The 17,409-nt window shown below is 38.9% G+C and overlaps 1 protein-coding gene across 2 annotated transcripts in view; it reads left to right on the forward strand.

The window, feature by feature from the left end:
• Nucleotides 1–16,452, forward strand: part of ADAM17 (ADAM metallopeptidase domain 17) — a 306,921-nt gene extending 290,469 nt beyond the window's left edge. For both annotated transcript variants that reach the window (XM_053709701.1, XM_053709702.1), the window contains 2 exons: nt 13,834–13,890; nt 14,156–16,452. In XM_053709701.1, the coding sequence (XP_053565676.1) occupies nt 13,834–13,890; nt 14,156–14,509 (411 nt within the window). In that variant the 3' untranslated portion in view covers nt 14,510–16,452. The remainder of the gene's footprint in view (nt 1–13,833; nt 13,891–14,155) is intronic.
• The last annotated feature ends 957 nt before the right edge of the window (nt 16,453–17,409 follow it).

Below are 17,409 nucleotides of genomic sequence, written 5' to 3' on the forward strand. Positions count from 1 at the left end.
CGTAATTTCAAAGCAGGAGCAGCATCAACTTCCTCTGCACCAAAACAGGAAGGAGCTGTTGCTCGCTACAGACAAGGCTGGAGACCTAACCAGTCCTGGAACAAGGGCAAGCAGGCCAGGAAACCTGCTGCTGCCCCTAAGACAGCATGAATCGAGGGCCCCCGATCCGGGAACGGATCTAGTGGGGGGCAGACTTTCTCTCTTCGCCCAGGCTTGGGCAAGAGATGTCCAGGATCCCTGGGCGTTAGAGATCATATCTCAGGGATACCTTCTAGACTTCAAATTCTCTCCCCCAAGAGGGAGATTTCATCTGTCAAGGTTGTCAACAAACCAAATAAAGAAAGAGGCGTTTCTACGCTGCGTACAAGATCTTTTATTAATGGGAGGGATCCATCCGGTTCCGCGGTCGGAACAAGGACAAGGGTTTTACTCAAATCTGTTTGTGGTTCCCAAAAAAGAGGGAACTTTCAGGCCAATCTTGGATTTAAAGATGCTAAACAAATTCCTAAGAGTTCCATCGTTCAAAATGGAAACTATTCGGACAATTTTACCCATGATCCAAAAGGGTCAGTACATGACCACAGTGGATTTAAAGGATGCTTACCTTCACATACCGATTCACAAAGATCATTACCGGTATCTAAGGTTTGCCTTTCTAGACAGGCATTACCAGTTTGTAGCTCTTCCATTCGGATTGGCTACGGCTCCGAGAATCTTCACAAAGGTTCTGGGTGCTCTTCTGGCGGTACTAAGACCGCGAGGAATTGCGGTAGCTCCGTACCTAGACATTCTGATACAAGCTTCAAGCTTTCAAACTGCCAAGTCTCATACAGAGTTAGTACTGGCATTTCTAAGGTCGCATGGATGGAAGGTGAACGAAAACAAGAGTTCTCTCTTTCCACTCACAAGAGTTCCCTTCTTGGGGACTCTTATAGATTCTGTAGAAATGAAGATTTACCTGACAGAAGACAGGTTAACAAAGCTTCAAAATGCATGCCATGTCCTTCATTCCATTCAATACCCGTCAGTAGCTCAATGCATGGAGGTGATCGGCTTAATGGTAGCAGCAATAGACATAGTACCCTTTGCACGCCTACATCTCAGACCGCTGCAATTGTGCATGCTAAGTCAGTGGAATGGGGATTACTCAGACTTGTCCCCTACTCTGAATCTGGATCAAGAGACCAGAAATTCTCTTCTATGGTGGCTTTCTCGGCCACATCTGTCCAGGGGGATGCCATTCAGCAGGCCGGACTGGACAATTGTAACAACAGACGCCAGCCTACTAGGTTGGGGCGCTGTCTGGAATTCTCTGAAGGCTCAGGGACAATGGAATCAGGAGGAGAGTCTCCTACCAATAAACATTCTGGAATTGAGAGCAGTTCTCAATGCCCTTCTGGCTTGGCCCCAGTTAACAACTCGGGGGTTCATCAGGTTTCAGTCGGACAACATCACGACTGTAGCTTACATCAACCATCAGGGAGGGACAAGAAGCTCCCTAGCAATGATGGAAGTATCAAAGATAATTCGCTGGGCAGAGTCTCACTCTTGCCACCTGTCAGCAAACCACATCCCGGGAGTGGAGAACTGGGAGGCGGATTTCTTAAGTCGTCAGACTTTTCATCCGGGGGAGTGGGAACTTCATCCGGAGGTCTTTGCCCAAATACTTCGATGTTGGGGCAAACCAGAGATAGATCTCATGGCGTCTCGACAGAACGCCAAGCTTCCTCGTTACGGGTCCAGATCCAGGGATCCGGGAGCGGTTCTGATAGATGCTTTGACAGCACCTTGGACCTTCGGGATGGCTTATGTGTTTCCACCCTTCCCGATGCTTCCTCGATTGATTGCCAGAATCAAACAGGAGAGAGCATCAGTGATTCTAATAGCGCCTGCATGGCCACGCAGGACTTGGTATGCAGATCTAGTGGACATGTCATCCTGTCCACCTTGGTCGCTACCTCTGAAACAGGACCTTCTGATCCAGGGTCCCTTCAAACATCAAAATCTAATTTCTCTGAAGCTGACTGCTTGGAAATTGAACGCTTGATTTTATCAAAACGTGGTTTTTCTGAGTCAGTTATTGATACCTTAATACAGGCTAGGAAGCCTGTTACCAGAAAGATTTACCATAAGATATGGCGCAAATACTTATATTGGTGCGAATCCAAGAGTTACTCATGGAGTAAGGTTAGGATTCCGAGGATATTGTCTTTTCTACAAGAAGGTTTAGAAAAGGGTTTATCCGCTAGTTCCTTAAAGGGACAGATTTCAGCTCTGTCCATTCTTTTACACAAACGTCTGTCAGAAGTTCCGGACGTTCAAGCTTTTTGTCAGGCTTTAGCTAGGATCAAGCCTGTGTTTAAAACTGTTGCTCCACCATGGAGTTTGAACTTAGTTCTTAATGTTTTACAGGGGGTTCCGTTTGAACCCCTTCATTCCATCGATATCAAGTTATCTTGGAAAGTTCTGTTTTTAATGGCGATTTCCTCGGCTCGAAGAGTCTCTGAGTTATCTGCCTTACATTGTGATTCTCCTTATCTGATTTTTCATTCAGACAAGGTAGTTCTGCGTACTAAACCTGGGTTCCTACCTAAGGTGGTCACTAACAGGAATATCAATCAAGAGATTGTGGTTCCATCTTTGTGTCCTAATCCTTCTTCGAAAAAGGAACGTCTGCTACACAATCTAGATGTAGTCCGTGCCCTGAAATTTTATCTACAGGCAACTAAGGATTTTCGACAAACGTCTTCCCTGTTTGTCGTTTATTCTGGTCAGAGGAGAGGTCAAAAAGCTTCGGCTACCTCTCTCTCCTTTTGGCTTCGTAGCATAATACGGTTAGCCTATGAGACTGCTGGACAGCAGCCTCCTGAAAGAATTACAGCACATTCTACTAGAGCTGTGGCTTCCACTTGGGCCTTTAAGAATGAGGCTTCTGTTGAACAGATTTGCAAGGCTGCAACTTGGTCTTCTCTTCATACTTTTTCCAAATTTTCCAAATTTGACACTTTTGCTTCTTCGGAGGCTGTTTTTGGGAGAAAGGTTCTTCAGGCAGTGGTTCCTTCCGTATAAAGAGCCTGCCTGTCCCTCCCGTCATCCGTGTACTTTAGCTTTGGTATTGGTATCCCATAAGTAATGGATGATCCGTGGACTGGATACACTTAACAAGAGAAAACATAATTTATGCTTACCTGATAAATTTATTTCTCTTGTAGTGTATCCAGTCCACGGCCCGCCCTGTCACTTTAAGGCAGGTAATTTTTCCATTAAACTACAGTCACCACTGCACCCTATGGTTTTCCTTTCTCTGCATGTTTTCGGTCGAATGACTGGTAATGGCAGTTAGGGGAGGAGCTATATAGCAGCTCTGCTGGGTGAATCCTCTTGCACTTCCTGTTGGGGAGGAGTTAATATCCCATAAGTAATGGATGATCCGTGGACTGGATACACTACAAGAGAAATAAATTTATCAGGTAAGCATAAATTATGTTTTCTTGGGAAGTGTTGTTCCTTTTGGCTATCTCTTCTGCTAGAAGAGTTTCTGAGCTATCTGCTCTTTCTTGTGAATCTCCTTTTCTGATTTTTCATCAGGATAAGGCGGTTTTGCGGACTTCATTTGAATTTTTACCTAAGGTTGTGAATTCTAACAACATTAGTAGAGAAATTGTTGTCCCTTCCTTGTGTCCTAATCCTAAGAATCCTTTGGAAAGATCCTTACATTGTTTGGATGTGGTGAGAGCTTTGAAATATTATGTTGAAGCTACTAAAGATTTCAGGAAGACTTCTAGTCTATTTGTTATATTTTCTGGTCCTAAGAAAGGTCAGAAGGCCTCTATTTCTTTGGCCTCTTGGTTAAAGCTTTTGATTCATCAAACTTATTTGGAGTAGGGTCAAGCCCCTCCTCAGAATTACAGCTCACTCTACTAGATCAGTCTCCACTTCGTGGGCTTTTAAGAATGAAGCTTCAGTTGATCAGATTTGCAGAGCAGCGACTTGGTCCTCTTTGCATACATTTACTAAATTCTACCGTTTTGATGTATTTGCTTCTTCTGAAGCAGTTTTTGGTAGAAAAGTTCTTCAGGCAGCTGTTTCAGTTTGATTCTTCTTCTACTGATGTTTTAAGTTTTTCTTTTCTTCATGAGAATAATTTATATTTTGGGTTGTGGATTAATTTTTCAGCATATGGCTGTTTATTTTTATCCCTCCCTCTGTAGTGACTCTTGCGTAGAGTTCCACATCTTGGGTATTGATTTCCCATACGTCACTAGCTCATGGACTCTTGCCAATTACATGAAAGAAAACATAATTTATGTAAGAACTTACCTGATAAATTAATTTCTTTCATATTGGCAAGAGTCCATGAGGCCCACCCTTTTTTATGGCGGTTATGATTTTTTTGTATAAAGCCAAATTATTTCCAAATTCCTTTGTTGATGCTTTTTACTCCTTTCCTTATCACCCCACTACTTGGCTATTCGTTAAAACTGAATTGTGTGTGTGGTGAAGGGTGTATTTATAGGCATTTTGAGGTTTGGGAAACTTTGCCCCTCCTGGTAGGATTGTATATCTCATACGTCACTAGCTCATGGACTCTTGCCAATATGAAAGAAATTAATTTATCAGGTAAGTTCTTACATAAATTATATTTTTTCCTTAGCATTTTAATTAGACCAACTACCACCCCTTTCATTATAGACCAAACTGTGTCTGACCTGGTTGTTGCCTATTTCCATCCCTCTGACCTATGCCTGACTTTTATCAATACATGTTTTTTCTTTCATGTAATTGGCAAGAGTCCATGAGCTAGTGACGTATGGGATATACAATCCTACCAGGAGGGGCAAAGTTTCCCAAACCTCAAAATGCCTATAAATACACCCCTCACCACACCCACAATTCAGTTTTACAAACTTTGCCTCCTATGGAGGTGGTGAAGTAAGTTTGTGCTAAGATTTCTACGTTGATATGCACTTCTCAGCATTTTGAAGCCCGGCTCCTCTCACAGTACAGTGAATGTCAGAGGGACGTGAGAGGAGTATCATCAACTATTGAATGCAATGGGTTTTCTCACGGGGATCTATTTATTAATTACATTGGATATTGAGGAAACTAGTCCTCTTTAAATTAAAACTAGTAAACGTTTAAATTCTGTTTATAAACCTCCTGTGGTTACTCCAGAGGTTTTTCCAGTTCCTGATGCTATTTCTGATATTATTTCTAAGGAATGGAATAGGCCTGGTACTTCTTTTATTCCTTCTTCAAGGTTTAAAGAATTGTATCCTTTGCCAGCAATTACATTGGAGTTTTGGGAAAAGATCCCCAAAGTTGATGGGGCTATCACTACTCTTGCTAAACGTACTACTATTCATATGGAAGATAGTACTTCTTTTAAAGATTCTTTAGATAGGAAACTTGAATCTTATCTAAGGAAAGCCTATGTATATTTGGGTCATCTTCTCAGGCCTGCAATTTCTTTGGCTGATGTTGCAGCTGCATCAACCTTTTGGTTGGAAAAGTTAGCGCAACAAGAATTGAATTCTAATTTGTCTAGCACTGTTCGCTTGCTTCAACATGCTAATCCATTTTTTTTGTGATGCCATTTTTGATATCCTCAAAATCAATGTTAAATCTATGTCTTTAGCTATTTTAGCTAGAAGAGCTTTGTGGCTTAAATCTTGGAATGCTGACATGACTTCTAAGTCCAGATTGCTATCTCTTTCTTTCCAAGGTAATAAGTTAGTTGGTTCTCAGTTGGATTCGATTATTTCAACTGTCACTTGGAGGAAGGGAGATTTTTTTTTTTTTTGCCTCAGGATAAAAGACCTAAGGGTAAATTTAAAGCTGCTAACAGTTTTCGTTCCTTTTGACAAAATAAGGAACAGGAACTTAATCTTTCCCCCAAGGAATCTGTTTCCAATTGGAAACCTTCTTCAAATTGGAATAAATCCAAGCCATTTAAGAAACCAAAGCCAGCCCCCAAGTCCACATGAAGGTGCGGCCCTCATTCCAGCTCAGCTGGTAGGGGGCAGAATAAGATTGTTCAAGGATGTTTGGACAAATTCTTTCCAAAATCAATGGATTCTGAGTATTGTCTCTCAGGGGTACCGAATAGGATTCATCAGAGCAAGACCTCCTGTGAGAAGATATTTTCTCTCACACATCCCAGCAAATCCAGTAAAGGTTTAAGCTTTCCTGAAGTGTGTTTCAGACCTGTAGGTTTCAGGGGTTATCATGCCAGTTCCGTTTCAGGAACAGGGTCTGGGGTTTTATTCAAATCTAGTCATTGTCCCAAAGAAAGAAAATTAATTCAGACCAGTTCTGGATCTAAACATTTTGAATCGTTATGTAAGAGTACCAACTTTCAAAATGGTGGCTATAAGGGCTATTCTGCCTTTTGTTCAGCAAGGGCATTATATGTCCACAATAGACTTACAGGATGCATAGCTTCATATTCCGATTCATCCAGATCATTATCCGTTTCTGAGATTCTCTTTTCTAGACAAGCATTATTAATTTGTCGCTCTTCCTTTTGGCCTAGCGACAGCTCCAAGAATCTTTTCAAAGGTTATCGGTGCCCTACTCTCTGTAATCAGAGAGTGGGGTATTGCGGCATTTCCTTATTTGGATGATATCTTGGTACTAGCGCAGTCTTTACGTTCTGCTGAATCTCACATGAATCAACTAGTGTTGTTTCTTCGAGAACATGGTTGGAGGATCAATTTACCAAAAAGGGTCACCTTTTTAGGTTTCCAGATAGATTCAGTGTCCATGACTCTGTCTCTAACAGACTAGAGACGTTTAAAATTGGTTGCAGCCTGTCGGAACCTTCAGTCTCAGTCATTCCCTTCAGTATCTATGTGCATGGAAGTTTTAGGTCTCGTAACTGCAGCATCGGACGCGATCCCCTTTGCTCGTTTTCATATGAGACCTCTCCAGCTTTGTATGCTGAACCAATGGTGCAGGGATTATACAAAGATATCACAATTAATAATCCCAATGTACCACACTCTCTGAAATGGTGGATAGATCACCATCGTTTAGTTCAAGGGGCTTCTTTTGTTCGGCACAACAGATGCAAGTCTTTCAGGTTGGGGAGCTGTTTTAGGGATCTCTGACAGCACAAGGGTTTTGGAAATCTCAAGAGGCGAGATTACCAATAAATATTTTAGAACTCTGTGCAATTCTCAGAGCTCTTCAGCTTTGGCCTCTGTTAAAGAGAGAACCGTTCATTTGTTTTCAGACAGACAATATCACAACAGTGGCATATGTCAATCATCAGGGTGGGACTCACAGTCCCCAAGCTATGAAAGAAGTATCTCGCATACTTACTTGGGCGGAATCCAGCTCCTGTCTAATCTCTGCGGTGCATATCCCAGGTGTAGACAATTGGATTATCTCAGCCGCCAGACTTTACATCCAGGGGCTCGCCATCCAGATGTATATTCTCAGATTATTCAGATGTGCGGTCTTCCAGAGATAGATCTCATGGCCTCTCATCTAAACAAGAAACTTCCCAGATACCTGTCCAGGTCCAGGGATGTGCTGACACTTCCTTGGTGTTATCATCCTGCTTACATTTTCCCGCCTCTAGTTCTCCTTCCAAGAGTGATCTCCAAAATCATCATGGAACAATCATTTGGGTTGCTGGTGGCTCCAGCATGGCCACACAGGTTTTGGTATGCGGATCTGGTTCGGATGTCCAGTTGCCCGCCTTGGCCACTTCCGTTACGGCCAGACCTACTATCTCATGGTCCGTTTTTCCATCAGGATCTCAAATCATTAAATTTGAAGGTATGGAAATTGAACGCTTAGTACAAAGTCATAGAGGTTTCTCTGACTTAGTGATTAATACTATGTTACAAGCTCGTAAATCTGTCTCTAGAAAGATTTATTATAGAGTTTGGAAGACTTACATTTCATGGTGTTCTTCTCATAAATTCTCCTGGCATTCTTTTAGAATTCCTAGAATTTTACAGTTTCTTCAGGATGGTTTGGATAAGGGTTTGTCTGCAAGTTCCTTGAAAGGACAAATCTCCGCTCTTTCTGTTTCTTTTCACAGAAAGATTGCTATACTTCCTGATATTCACTGTTTTGTACAGGCTTTAGTTCGTATTAAGCCTGTTATTAATTCAATTTCTCCTCCTTGGAGTCTTAATTTGGTTCTGAAGGCTTTACAGGCTCCTCCATTTGAACCTATGCATTCTTTGGACATTAAACTACTTTCTTGGAAAGTGTTGTTCCTTTTGGCCATCTCTTCTGCTAGAAGAGTTTCTGAGCTATCTGCTCTTTCTTGTGAGTCTCCTTTTCTGATTTTTCATCAGGATAAGGCAGTTTTGCGGACTTCTTTTCAATTTTTACCTAAGGTTGTGAATTCTAACAACATTAGTAGGGAAATTGTTGTCCCTTCCTTGTGTCCTAATCCTAAGAATTCTTTGGAAAGATCCTTACATTCTTTGGATGTGGTAAGAGCTTTGAAATATTATGTGGAAGCTACTAAAGATTTCAGGAAGACTTCCAGTCTATTTGTTTTATTTTCTGGTCCTAGGAAAGGTCAGAAGTCTTCTGCTATTTCCTTGGCTTCTTGGTTGAAACTTTTGATTCATCAAGCTTATTTAGAGTCGGGTCAGGCCCCGCCTCAGAGAATTACAGCTCATTCTACTAGATCAGTCTCCACTTCGTGGGCTTTTAAGAATGAAGCTTCGGTTGATCAGATTTGCAAAGCGGCAACTTGGTCCTCTTTGCATACATTTACTAAATTCTACCATTTTGATGTATTTGCTTCTTCGGAAGCAGTTTTTGGTAGAAAAGTTCTTCAGGCAGCTGTTTCAGTTTGATTCTTCTGCTTTTGATTTAAGTTTTTTTCTTTCAATTATGAAAATAAACTTTTTTTTTTGGGTTCTGGATTAATTTTTTCAGCGGAAAAATGGCTGTTTTTATTTTTTTCCCTCCCTCTCTAGTGACTCTTGAGTGGAGATCCACATCTTGGGTATTGCTATCCCATACGTCACTAGCTCATGGACTCTTGCCAGTTACATGAAAGAAAACATAATTTATGTAAAAACTTACCTGATAAATTAATTTCTTTCATATTGGCAAGAGTCCATGAGGCCCACCCTTTTTTATGGTGGTTATGATTTTTTGTATAAAGCACAATTATTTCCAAATTTCTCTTTTGTTGATGCTTTCTACTCCTCTCTTTATCACCCCACTGCTAGGCTATTCGTTAAACTGAATTGTGGGTGTGGTGAGGGGTGTATTTATAGGCATTTTGAGGTTTGGGAAACTTTGCCCCTCCTGGTAGGATTGTATATCCCATACGTCACTAGCTCATGGACTCTTGCCAATATGAAAGAAATTAATTTATCAGGTAAGTTCTTACATAAATTGTTTTTCTTTTCATTGTCTTAAGTTTTTTAACAAAATTGTATTTACTCACATCACACTCATGATCACTGAAAGTCTCATACTTATTAACTTCTCCACCCTACACAACATCAGAAAAACACTGCAAAGCACAATCCTTATATTTTCCTGTTTCCAAATTTGCTCCTTTTACCTACAGATACTCTCCACATCCTGTGCCCTCATCCTTCCCTACCCTTCTCTGGCACTTGTAGCAAGGTTTTCTCTATCCATGATATTTTCATCTTAAACTTACTTTCTTATATATAGTCTCCCCTACTGCACTATCATGTGCAGCCTTCAATTCAGTAACACAACCAGCTGTGTTGGCTTTCTACTCTTTCCCCTACTATTGTACCATGCCACACATACTCCCTTTTTGTTCCCTCAGATCCTCATCCTTTGAAACTCATGATTATTCTCATTCCTCTCTCTACATCTCTATATTGTTTCCCTCCCCCAGGTCACACACAATTTCTTCATCACTTTGCCCGATTTCTTTTGTTTGTTATCCCAGTTAGCAAACCTACTGCCACTGTGCCGTCAAATCTTCTCAAGCTTACTTCCTCCTTGACATCTCAGAATACTCACTCTCATCAAGATAACAAATACTTTATCTAATTTTTAGATACTTTGGCAATTTCTCCTTTCTATATACCATCTTTTAACATGAAGCATCACTTTACTTGCACTGCTCTCCCACCATCTATCTCCCTATAACAAAAGCTAATAATTCATAATAATTGTCAGACTAGACTTTTTCTAAGGTCATTGCTCTCCATCTTCTCATCTCTCTTCAGATATTTCATTCCTGCTCCCGTCTCACTATGGTCTGCACCCTGTTTATAATTGTGTCATAATAAGCTGACATGCTACTTGCTTAAGACTTTCTATACTGCTGAATTGGAGGAAATCTTGCACTTTGGCTTACTTTCTGCACTACAAGTTTATACTATTTACCCATTCCTCTGCCTACAACCTCACTAAACTGAACTACAGACTGGGAAAGTCAAAAGGGTGTGTAAGCTGTTGCTAAGCTAAACCAGAATGGCCTATCTCCTAATTGCACTCCTCACAAAACATGCAATCAATTCTAACAGCAGAAAAAACAAGGTTGGAGAAGGCGCCAAAAGGCTATCTGGTGGTGAATAATTATAAAATTATTTTAATTAAATGTGCTTCAAAAAATAAAGGGTAGGAATAAAATTTGTCTATGACCATATAAATATAAAGATGTGACTTAACATGTGATATACACTTGCGTGGTAATAAGGTAATCCACTAATTAAAAATAAATAAATAAATTCAATTTATTACTAAAATAGTGAAACTGCTAATACATTTCTAATACATTTCGAATAGAATAGTACTTAAAACATTGCTGTAAGTTCACGATATCAGCTGATAATACTTTTTAAAAAGAGAAGCATCAATCAATGTATGACAATTTAAATTTCAAAATCACAGTAACCTATAGTACTACAAATGTTAAACTGCTAAACAATATATTCATTGACTAAAAGAGCTATTATGATCCCGGGTTAAGTAAACCTGTGTGTACGGCTATATTTTCTAGTAAGTAGATTCAGGTAAGCACTGTGTGCTAATAACGATAGATAGTCTTTTGATAAAGGAGAAATAGAATTTAGCACATTGTTCCTTAAAATACAGTTCAAGTAGGTAGCTACGAGTCTTCACCCCCAATTTTGAGGGTCTTTCATATAACACAGTCAGTGATAGGCACTCACCCGGAGCTCCGATGTTTAGGGGCGGGCCTCTTTTCTCTTCTCACCTGTGATAATCCTTTAGCCACTCGATATTATCTTCACGAGAATTGGGAAAACAGATGCTGCTTCAAAGTGTGCACACTTTCTTGAAAAATGCTCCTACTGCTTTCGCTCAGTACCTGGGTCAGTTTAACTTGGTTCTGGCTATGCGGTCCTGGGAGCTAGTCGGGTCTGTGTCCTTTCCAAAGTTAGCTGGATGCCGGTATGCTCTACGCGTTTCAGCTCGCCAGGGAGCCTTTGTCAAGAAAGGCTCCCTGGCGAGCTGAAACGCGTAGAGCATACCGGCATCCAGCTAACTTTGGAAAGGACACAGACCCGACTAGCTCCCAGGACCGCATAGCCAGAACCAAGTTAAACTGACCCAGGTACTGAGCGAAAGCGGTAGGAGCATTTTTCAAGAAAGTGTGCACACTTTGAAGCAGCATCTGTTTTCCCAATTCTCGTGAAGATAATATCGAGTGGCAAAAGGATTATCACAGGTGAGAAGAGAAAAGAGGCCCGCCCCTAAACATCGGAGCTCCGGGTGAGTGCCTATCACTGACTGTGTTATATGAAAGACCCTCAAAATTGGGGGTGAAGACTCGTAGCTACCTACTTGAACTGTATTTTAAGGAACAATGTGCTAAATTCTATTTCTCCTTTATCAAAAGACTATCTATCGTTATTAGCACACAGTGCTTACCTGAATCTACTTACTAGAAAATATAGCCGTACACACAGGTTTACTTAACCCGGGATCATAATAGCTCTTTTAGTCAATGAATATATTGTTTAGCAGTTTAACATTTGTAGTACTATAGGTTACTGTGATTTTGAAATTTAAATTGTCATACATTGATTGATGCTTCTCTTTTTAAAAAGTATTATCAGCTGATATCGTGAACTTACAGCAATGTTTTAAGTACTATTCTATTCGAAATGTATTAGAAATGTATTAGCAGTTTCACTATTTTAGTAATAAATTGAATTTATTTATTTATTTTTAATTAGTGGATTACCTTATTACCACGCAAGTGTATATCACATGTTAAGTCACATCTTTATATTTATATGGTCATAGACAAATTTTATTCCTACCCTTTATTTTTTGAAGCACATTTAATTAAAATAATTTTATAATTATTCACCACCAGATAGCCTTTTGGCGCCTTCTCCAACCTTGTTTTTTCTGAACTACAGACTGGCTCGGGTCTCAATAGATGACCTGTTTACAAACAAATCTAAAGAGCATTTTCCCTGCTAGTTTTTCACAATCTATCAGTAACAATTGTTGAACTACCCTCTTCTATGCTAAAACCTCATTTCCTACCTACTCTCTAGAACATGTCTTGCAAAGCTCAATTCTAGGTCCTATTCTCGTTTTCAATCACCAATCACCAGGTTTCTTAGTGTTTTGTGGGTCTCAGTATCAACTGTATAGTGATGGCATCAAAGCTACCTCTTTTACCACACCTATACTCTCACTCACATCACTAGTTGTCTCCAAAACCGTCTCTCCCCCCTTATGTATTACGGTTGATAACAGTGCCATTATCAAACACAAAAGTGCCATTGTCTCAATCCTTCATGTCTGCTGCCTTGGGCTCACATTGAATTTAGAACTTCCATGTGCTCCTCATATTAAATCTTTGACTTATTCCCGATGCTTCCACCTTTTAAAATATAACATATGTGAATTATTCACACAAGAGAAACCAAAGACTTATATTGTCAAATTGCACATTGACTAATGCAATTCCATCCTCTGGTTTCTACTTTCTCTACCCAGTGCAGTCAGTCATGAATAACTCTCCCAGACTCTTTGCTTTTTGGCTTCATTTGTCTTCAAAGATTCACCCATCAGACCCCCCCCCCCCCCCCATCCAGGACCTTCTTTCCTTCTCTGTAATTACTTCCTTACCTGCTCTGTCTACAGAACTTTTCTAGATCTGCACCAATTCTATGGAATTCCTTGTCTAGCTCTGTAAGACTTGCTCCAAGCTTTTAACATTTCCAAAAACACACCTGTGTACTCTCTACTTGATTACCTATTTTAACATTCTCTCTCTCTCCCTCCCCCCACCTCTAAAAAAAAAAAAAATTCTCTATTGATCCCCTTTATATTTAGCATGTAAGCTCACATCCCACCTGTGGAGTAGATCGCTTTCAGTCTCTCTTAAAATAGGTTACTCTTTTTATTTATGTACCTAAAATCACTCCAGTATATATTGGCGCCTTATAAACGGTGATGATAGTAATATATGTTGACCGTTGCATACATATACATCCTTTACTCTTGATAGAGCCATGTTCACCACAATCTTATCCTGCCTAGCAACCTTTCTCTGTTAGCATTGGTTCCCCCAGGAATTTTCAAGCCCTACCTTGAAAGGATATAATATATATAACATATAATATATAGTTTTATCAATACATTAATGCAGGTTTCTACCAGCTAAGCAGGTGGAGCAAGTGTTTCTTCTAATTTCTGTTGTACAAACTATTGCCATATTCATAGGAAATCAAGAGGCAGTACATTGCTTTTTGATGATGATGGACTGAACTGAAACTTTTGTTTTTAATGATATACCAATTTGCTGCAACTGACCATGTGTACTGGATTTGCATCATAGAGTATTTCATTTGTTTCCCTTTTTTGTTTCCTTAGGATAAAAAATTGGATAAACAGTATGAAGAGAACACCAAGTCTTTATTTTTACCCAGCGTAAGTACAGTGCTTTCATACTAAAAAAAAAAAGTGTTATATCCTGTAACATACCAATAGTGTGGAATATGCCTTAATATAATTAAATAAATTTATATATAATATTATATATTTAATCTTCTTAGTTGCATATACTTTGTAATACATTGAGTGTTTATAGTCCTAACATTTTATGTATGTGTATATATGTGCGTGTTTGAAGAGGCTGATTACAAGGGTTTGGCTGAAAGTGTAGTTACATTGATTTACTTTTTCCTTCAAACAGAATGTGGAAATGCTGAGCAGTATGGACTCTGCTCCAGTTCGCATTGTCAAACCATTCCCTTCCTCCCAGGCAAATTCACGATTTCAGCCACTGCAGCCAGCCCCAGCAGTACCATCCTCTGCTGCTGCTGCAGCATGCAAACTAGATCACCCAAGAATGGACACCATCCAGGAGGACCCAAGCACTGATTCTCACCTTGATGACCAATTTGATGAGGACCCCTTTCCAAACAACAGCTCACCATCCAAGTCCTTTGAGGACCTTACCGACCACCCAGTTACCAGGAGTGAGAAGGCATCTTCATTCAAGTTACAGCGGCAGGGTCGTGTGGACAGCAAAGAAACAGAATGCTGACCCTTCTCTATGGGTTCTGCTACTCTAGATAAGACAATCATTTCACTTGTCCTAAAGACCTGCAGTTATGGTACAGAAGGGGCAAACATTGCCTAAAGCCAGCCACATTACCTAAAAGTGCACAAAATTGCCACTCATCATTAAGATTTTGAATAGATATTTAATTTCTTTAAGTTGTGTACATTTGAAAGGATCTGCTAAAGAATACTGCAGAATACCTAATCGAGTAACCTCAGTAAATCCTAGTATAGCACTCTCTAATACTTGTAATTATGAAAGTAATGCACAACATATACTCCTTTTTATTAATATTCTATACATGCTGCTGTACATTGCACATTATGTTTTGACTCTGTCCTTTAATACTTGTCTTACAACTAAGTATTTGTGCCTCTTTAACTTGTGTCCCTGGCAATTATATATTTAGTAAGAGGAAACATCGTATTGCACTGGAGACAGTCTCACTGCTCTAAAACTGTTTACATTTGTTTATATCTGATTTAAAGGGGCATAAAAAGTCAAAACTAAAGTTCCATTATTGAGATAGATTTTTATTTTTAATTTGCATGCTCTGTTATCACATTTTACATTGTTCCCTTGGTTTTGCTTTTTGAGAGCATGCGCAGGTTAGACTCAGGAGCATACATGGGTTTAAAACACTATGCCTTTTTTGAAGCAATGTATAACAATGTTGCAAAGCATTGTTGTAAACGCTGGTGCCATATAGTGCATAAGATGTGTATGCTCTTCAAAAATGTATACCATGGGAAGAGTCAATTTGATATCAGGTATAACAACTTCTTTCTGAATAATGAAAGTTAATTTTGACTTTCATGTTCCTTTATAAAATATATCTCGCCATCCGCCTATTCGTTCTATAGTTATGCCATCTAGAATATTAGACTGGTCATTGGTAGTTAACATTCCTGTATAATTGTCCTCTGTTTATTCCACAAATAGAATATACTCCTTGTATTTGTCATTTATATTTGTTTAGTTGCTGACCCCATTTTGTAAGTAGACTTTTGTGTACATTTTGTCTTGATGAGGTCTACATGGTAGAATAGTTTGGTTGTATCAAGAAAGACAGTAAGCTCATATTTGACAATGATATATGTGATTTATTATCAGTATGTGTAGGTTGACCCTGCCATAGATTGTAATCACCTCCAATAAAACCCAGGATCGTTTGCTGAACGGCAAGTTTGCCAAGTTCACATTCATATAGTTACTAGTTCCAGTGATGTATTTTTATAGACTGGGCATAAGGTTCCTTCTCTGTAACCACATCATTATCCTTTTTCCCTTCCTTGTCTTTTTCCTTACTGCTTTCCTACTGTCCATCTCTCTCTCCCTAGATAGTTTATAGCAGTCTCTTCATTAGCAGTATCTTAGCTTGCTTTTACTTTCCTACATTTTAAGCTCATTGCACTTTTCTGAACCCATGTCTACAAATATGTCACCCTTACTCAAATGTATATTTGTTATATTCAGAATTATTACTTTTATAATTATTAACCTGTTACATATTTTTAGGCGTTCCCTAAGGAGGTCAGTTTTTAATTCTATCCTTAGGTAGGTAGCCAAAAATACACCTTTTTATTTATTTTTTTTGTTTGTTCCTTTTTTACTTATCCATGGGGCCATGTAAAAGAATGAACCAATCACTGTCATATATATATTATACTAAACTGATACATTAAAGGAACATTAAACATTATGAGAGTGTAACTCTATTAGTTCATTTATAACTTTCGCTAACGGGCTTCAGCTTTTAAACCTGGTGACATTTTATTACGTTATGGATACTAAAACTTCACACTTGTTTCAAAACACATCTACATATTATTCTGAGTAATATTTGTTTTGAATACATTATAAGATCTGGCATTTATTTAGTGTTTAATGTCCCATTAAATGATCACTTTATTTGATTGTTTAAATATTTTTTTCAGCTTTTTTTTTTTGACAATCTAAAAGCACACAACAATATATCTCAGGTGACTCGTCAATAGCTTTTCCATCTTCTGCCAGTTTTGTGATTTAGTATGCTATATCCTGGTTTAATTGTTGTAGAGATCTGCAAGGTCTGAACGCTAAAAGCAAAAACAGTGCACCTTTAAAGGGACACTGAACCCAAAAAAATTTATTTCGTGATTCAGATAGAGCATGCAATTTCAAGCAACTTTCTAATTTACTCCTATTATCAAATTTTCTTTGTTCTCTTGCTTTCTTTATTTGAAAAAGAATGCATCTAAGCTATTTTTTTGGTTTAAAACCATGGAAAGCACTTGTTTATTTGTGGGTGAATTTATCCACCAATCAGCAAGAACAACCCAGGTTGTTCACCAAAAATGGGCCGGCATCTAAACTTACATTCTTGCATTTCAAATAAAGATACCAAGAGAATGAAGAAAATTTGATAATAGGAGTAAATTAGAAAGTTGCTTAAAATTGCATGCTCTATCTGAATCACAAAAGAAACTTTTTGGGTTCAGTGTCCCTTTAATTTCAGCAAATATTTGAAATAAAATATTTGAGCATATTGCTCTATATAGTGTTTAATATTTTCTGATGTTTTGTACATTTGAGTAGAACATATTAGTGTATAAGGTGCATCAGATGAATAATAAAGGAATGCATTTGGAATATGAGATAATTTATTTCAGCTAAAGATTCAAATTAATGATCATGTCCAGTTGGATCTAGTGTATTTTCCTGGCCCTCCGGCTTCCCCTTATCCCCTGCATGCCAGGATTTGAGGGTATCCTCTAATAGTTATTAAGCTGTGTGAGTGTACTCAGCTGTTCTCAAATACTGATCTTTTGGAAATGCTGGAGGACTGGAGTTGGGATTTTCAGCTTTAATCTTAAGTGTTAGGTCTGAAAGTCTCTGGATAT

This window comes from Bombina bombina, chromosome 4, assembly GCF_027579735.1.
Source record: "Bombina bombina isolate aBomBom1 chromosome 4, aBomBom1.pri, whole genome shotgun sequence".
NCBI lineage: Eukaryota > Metazoa > Chordata > Amphibia > Anura > Bombinatoridae > Bombina > Bombina bombina.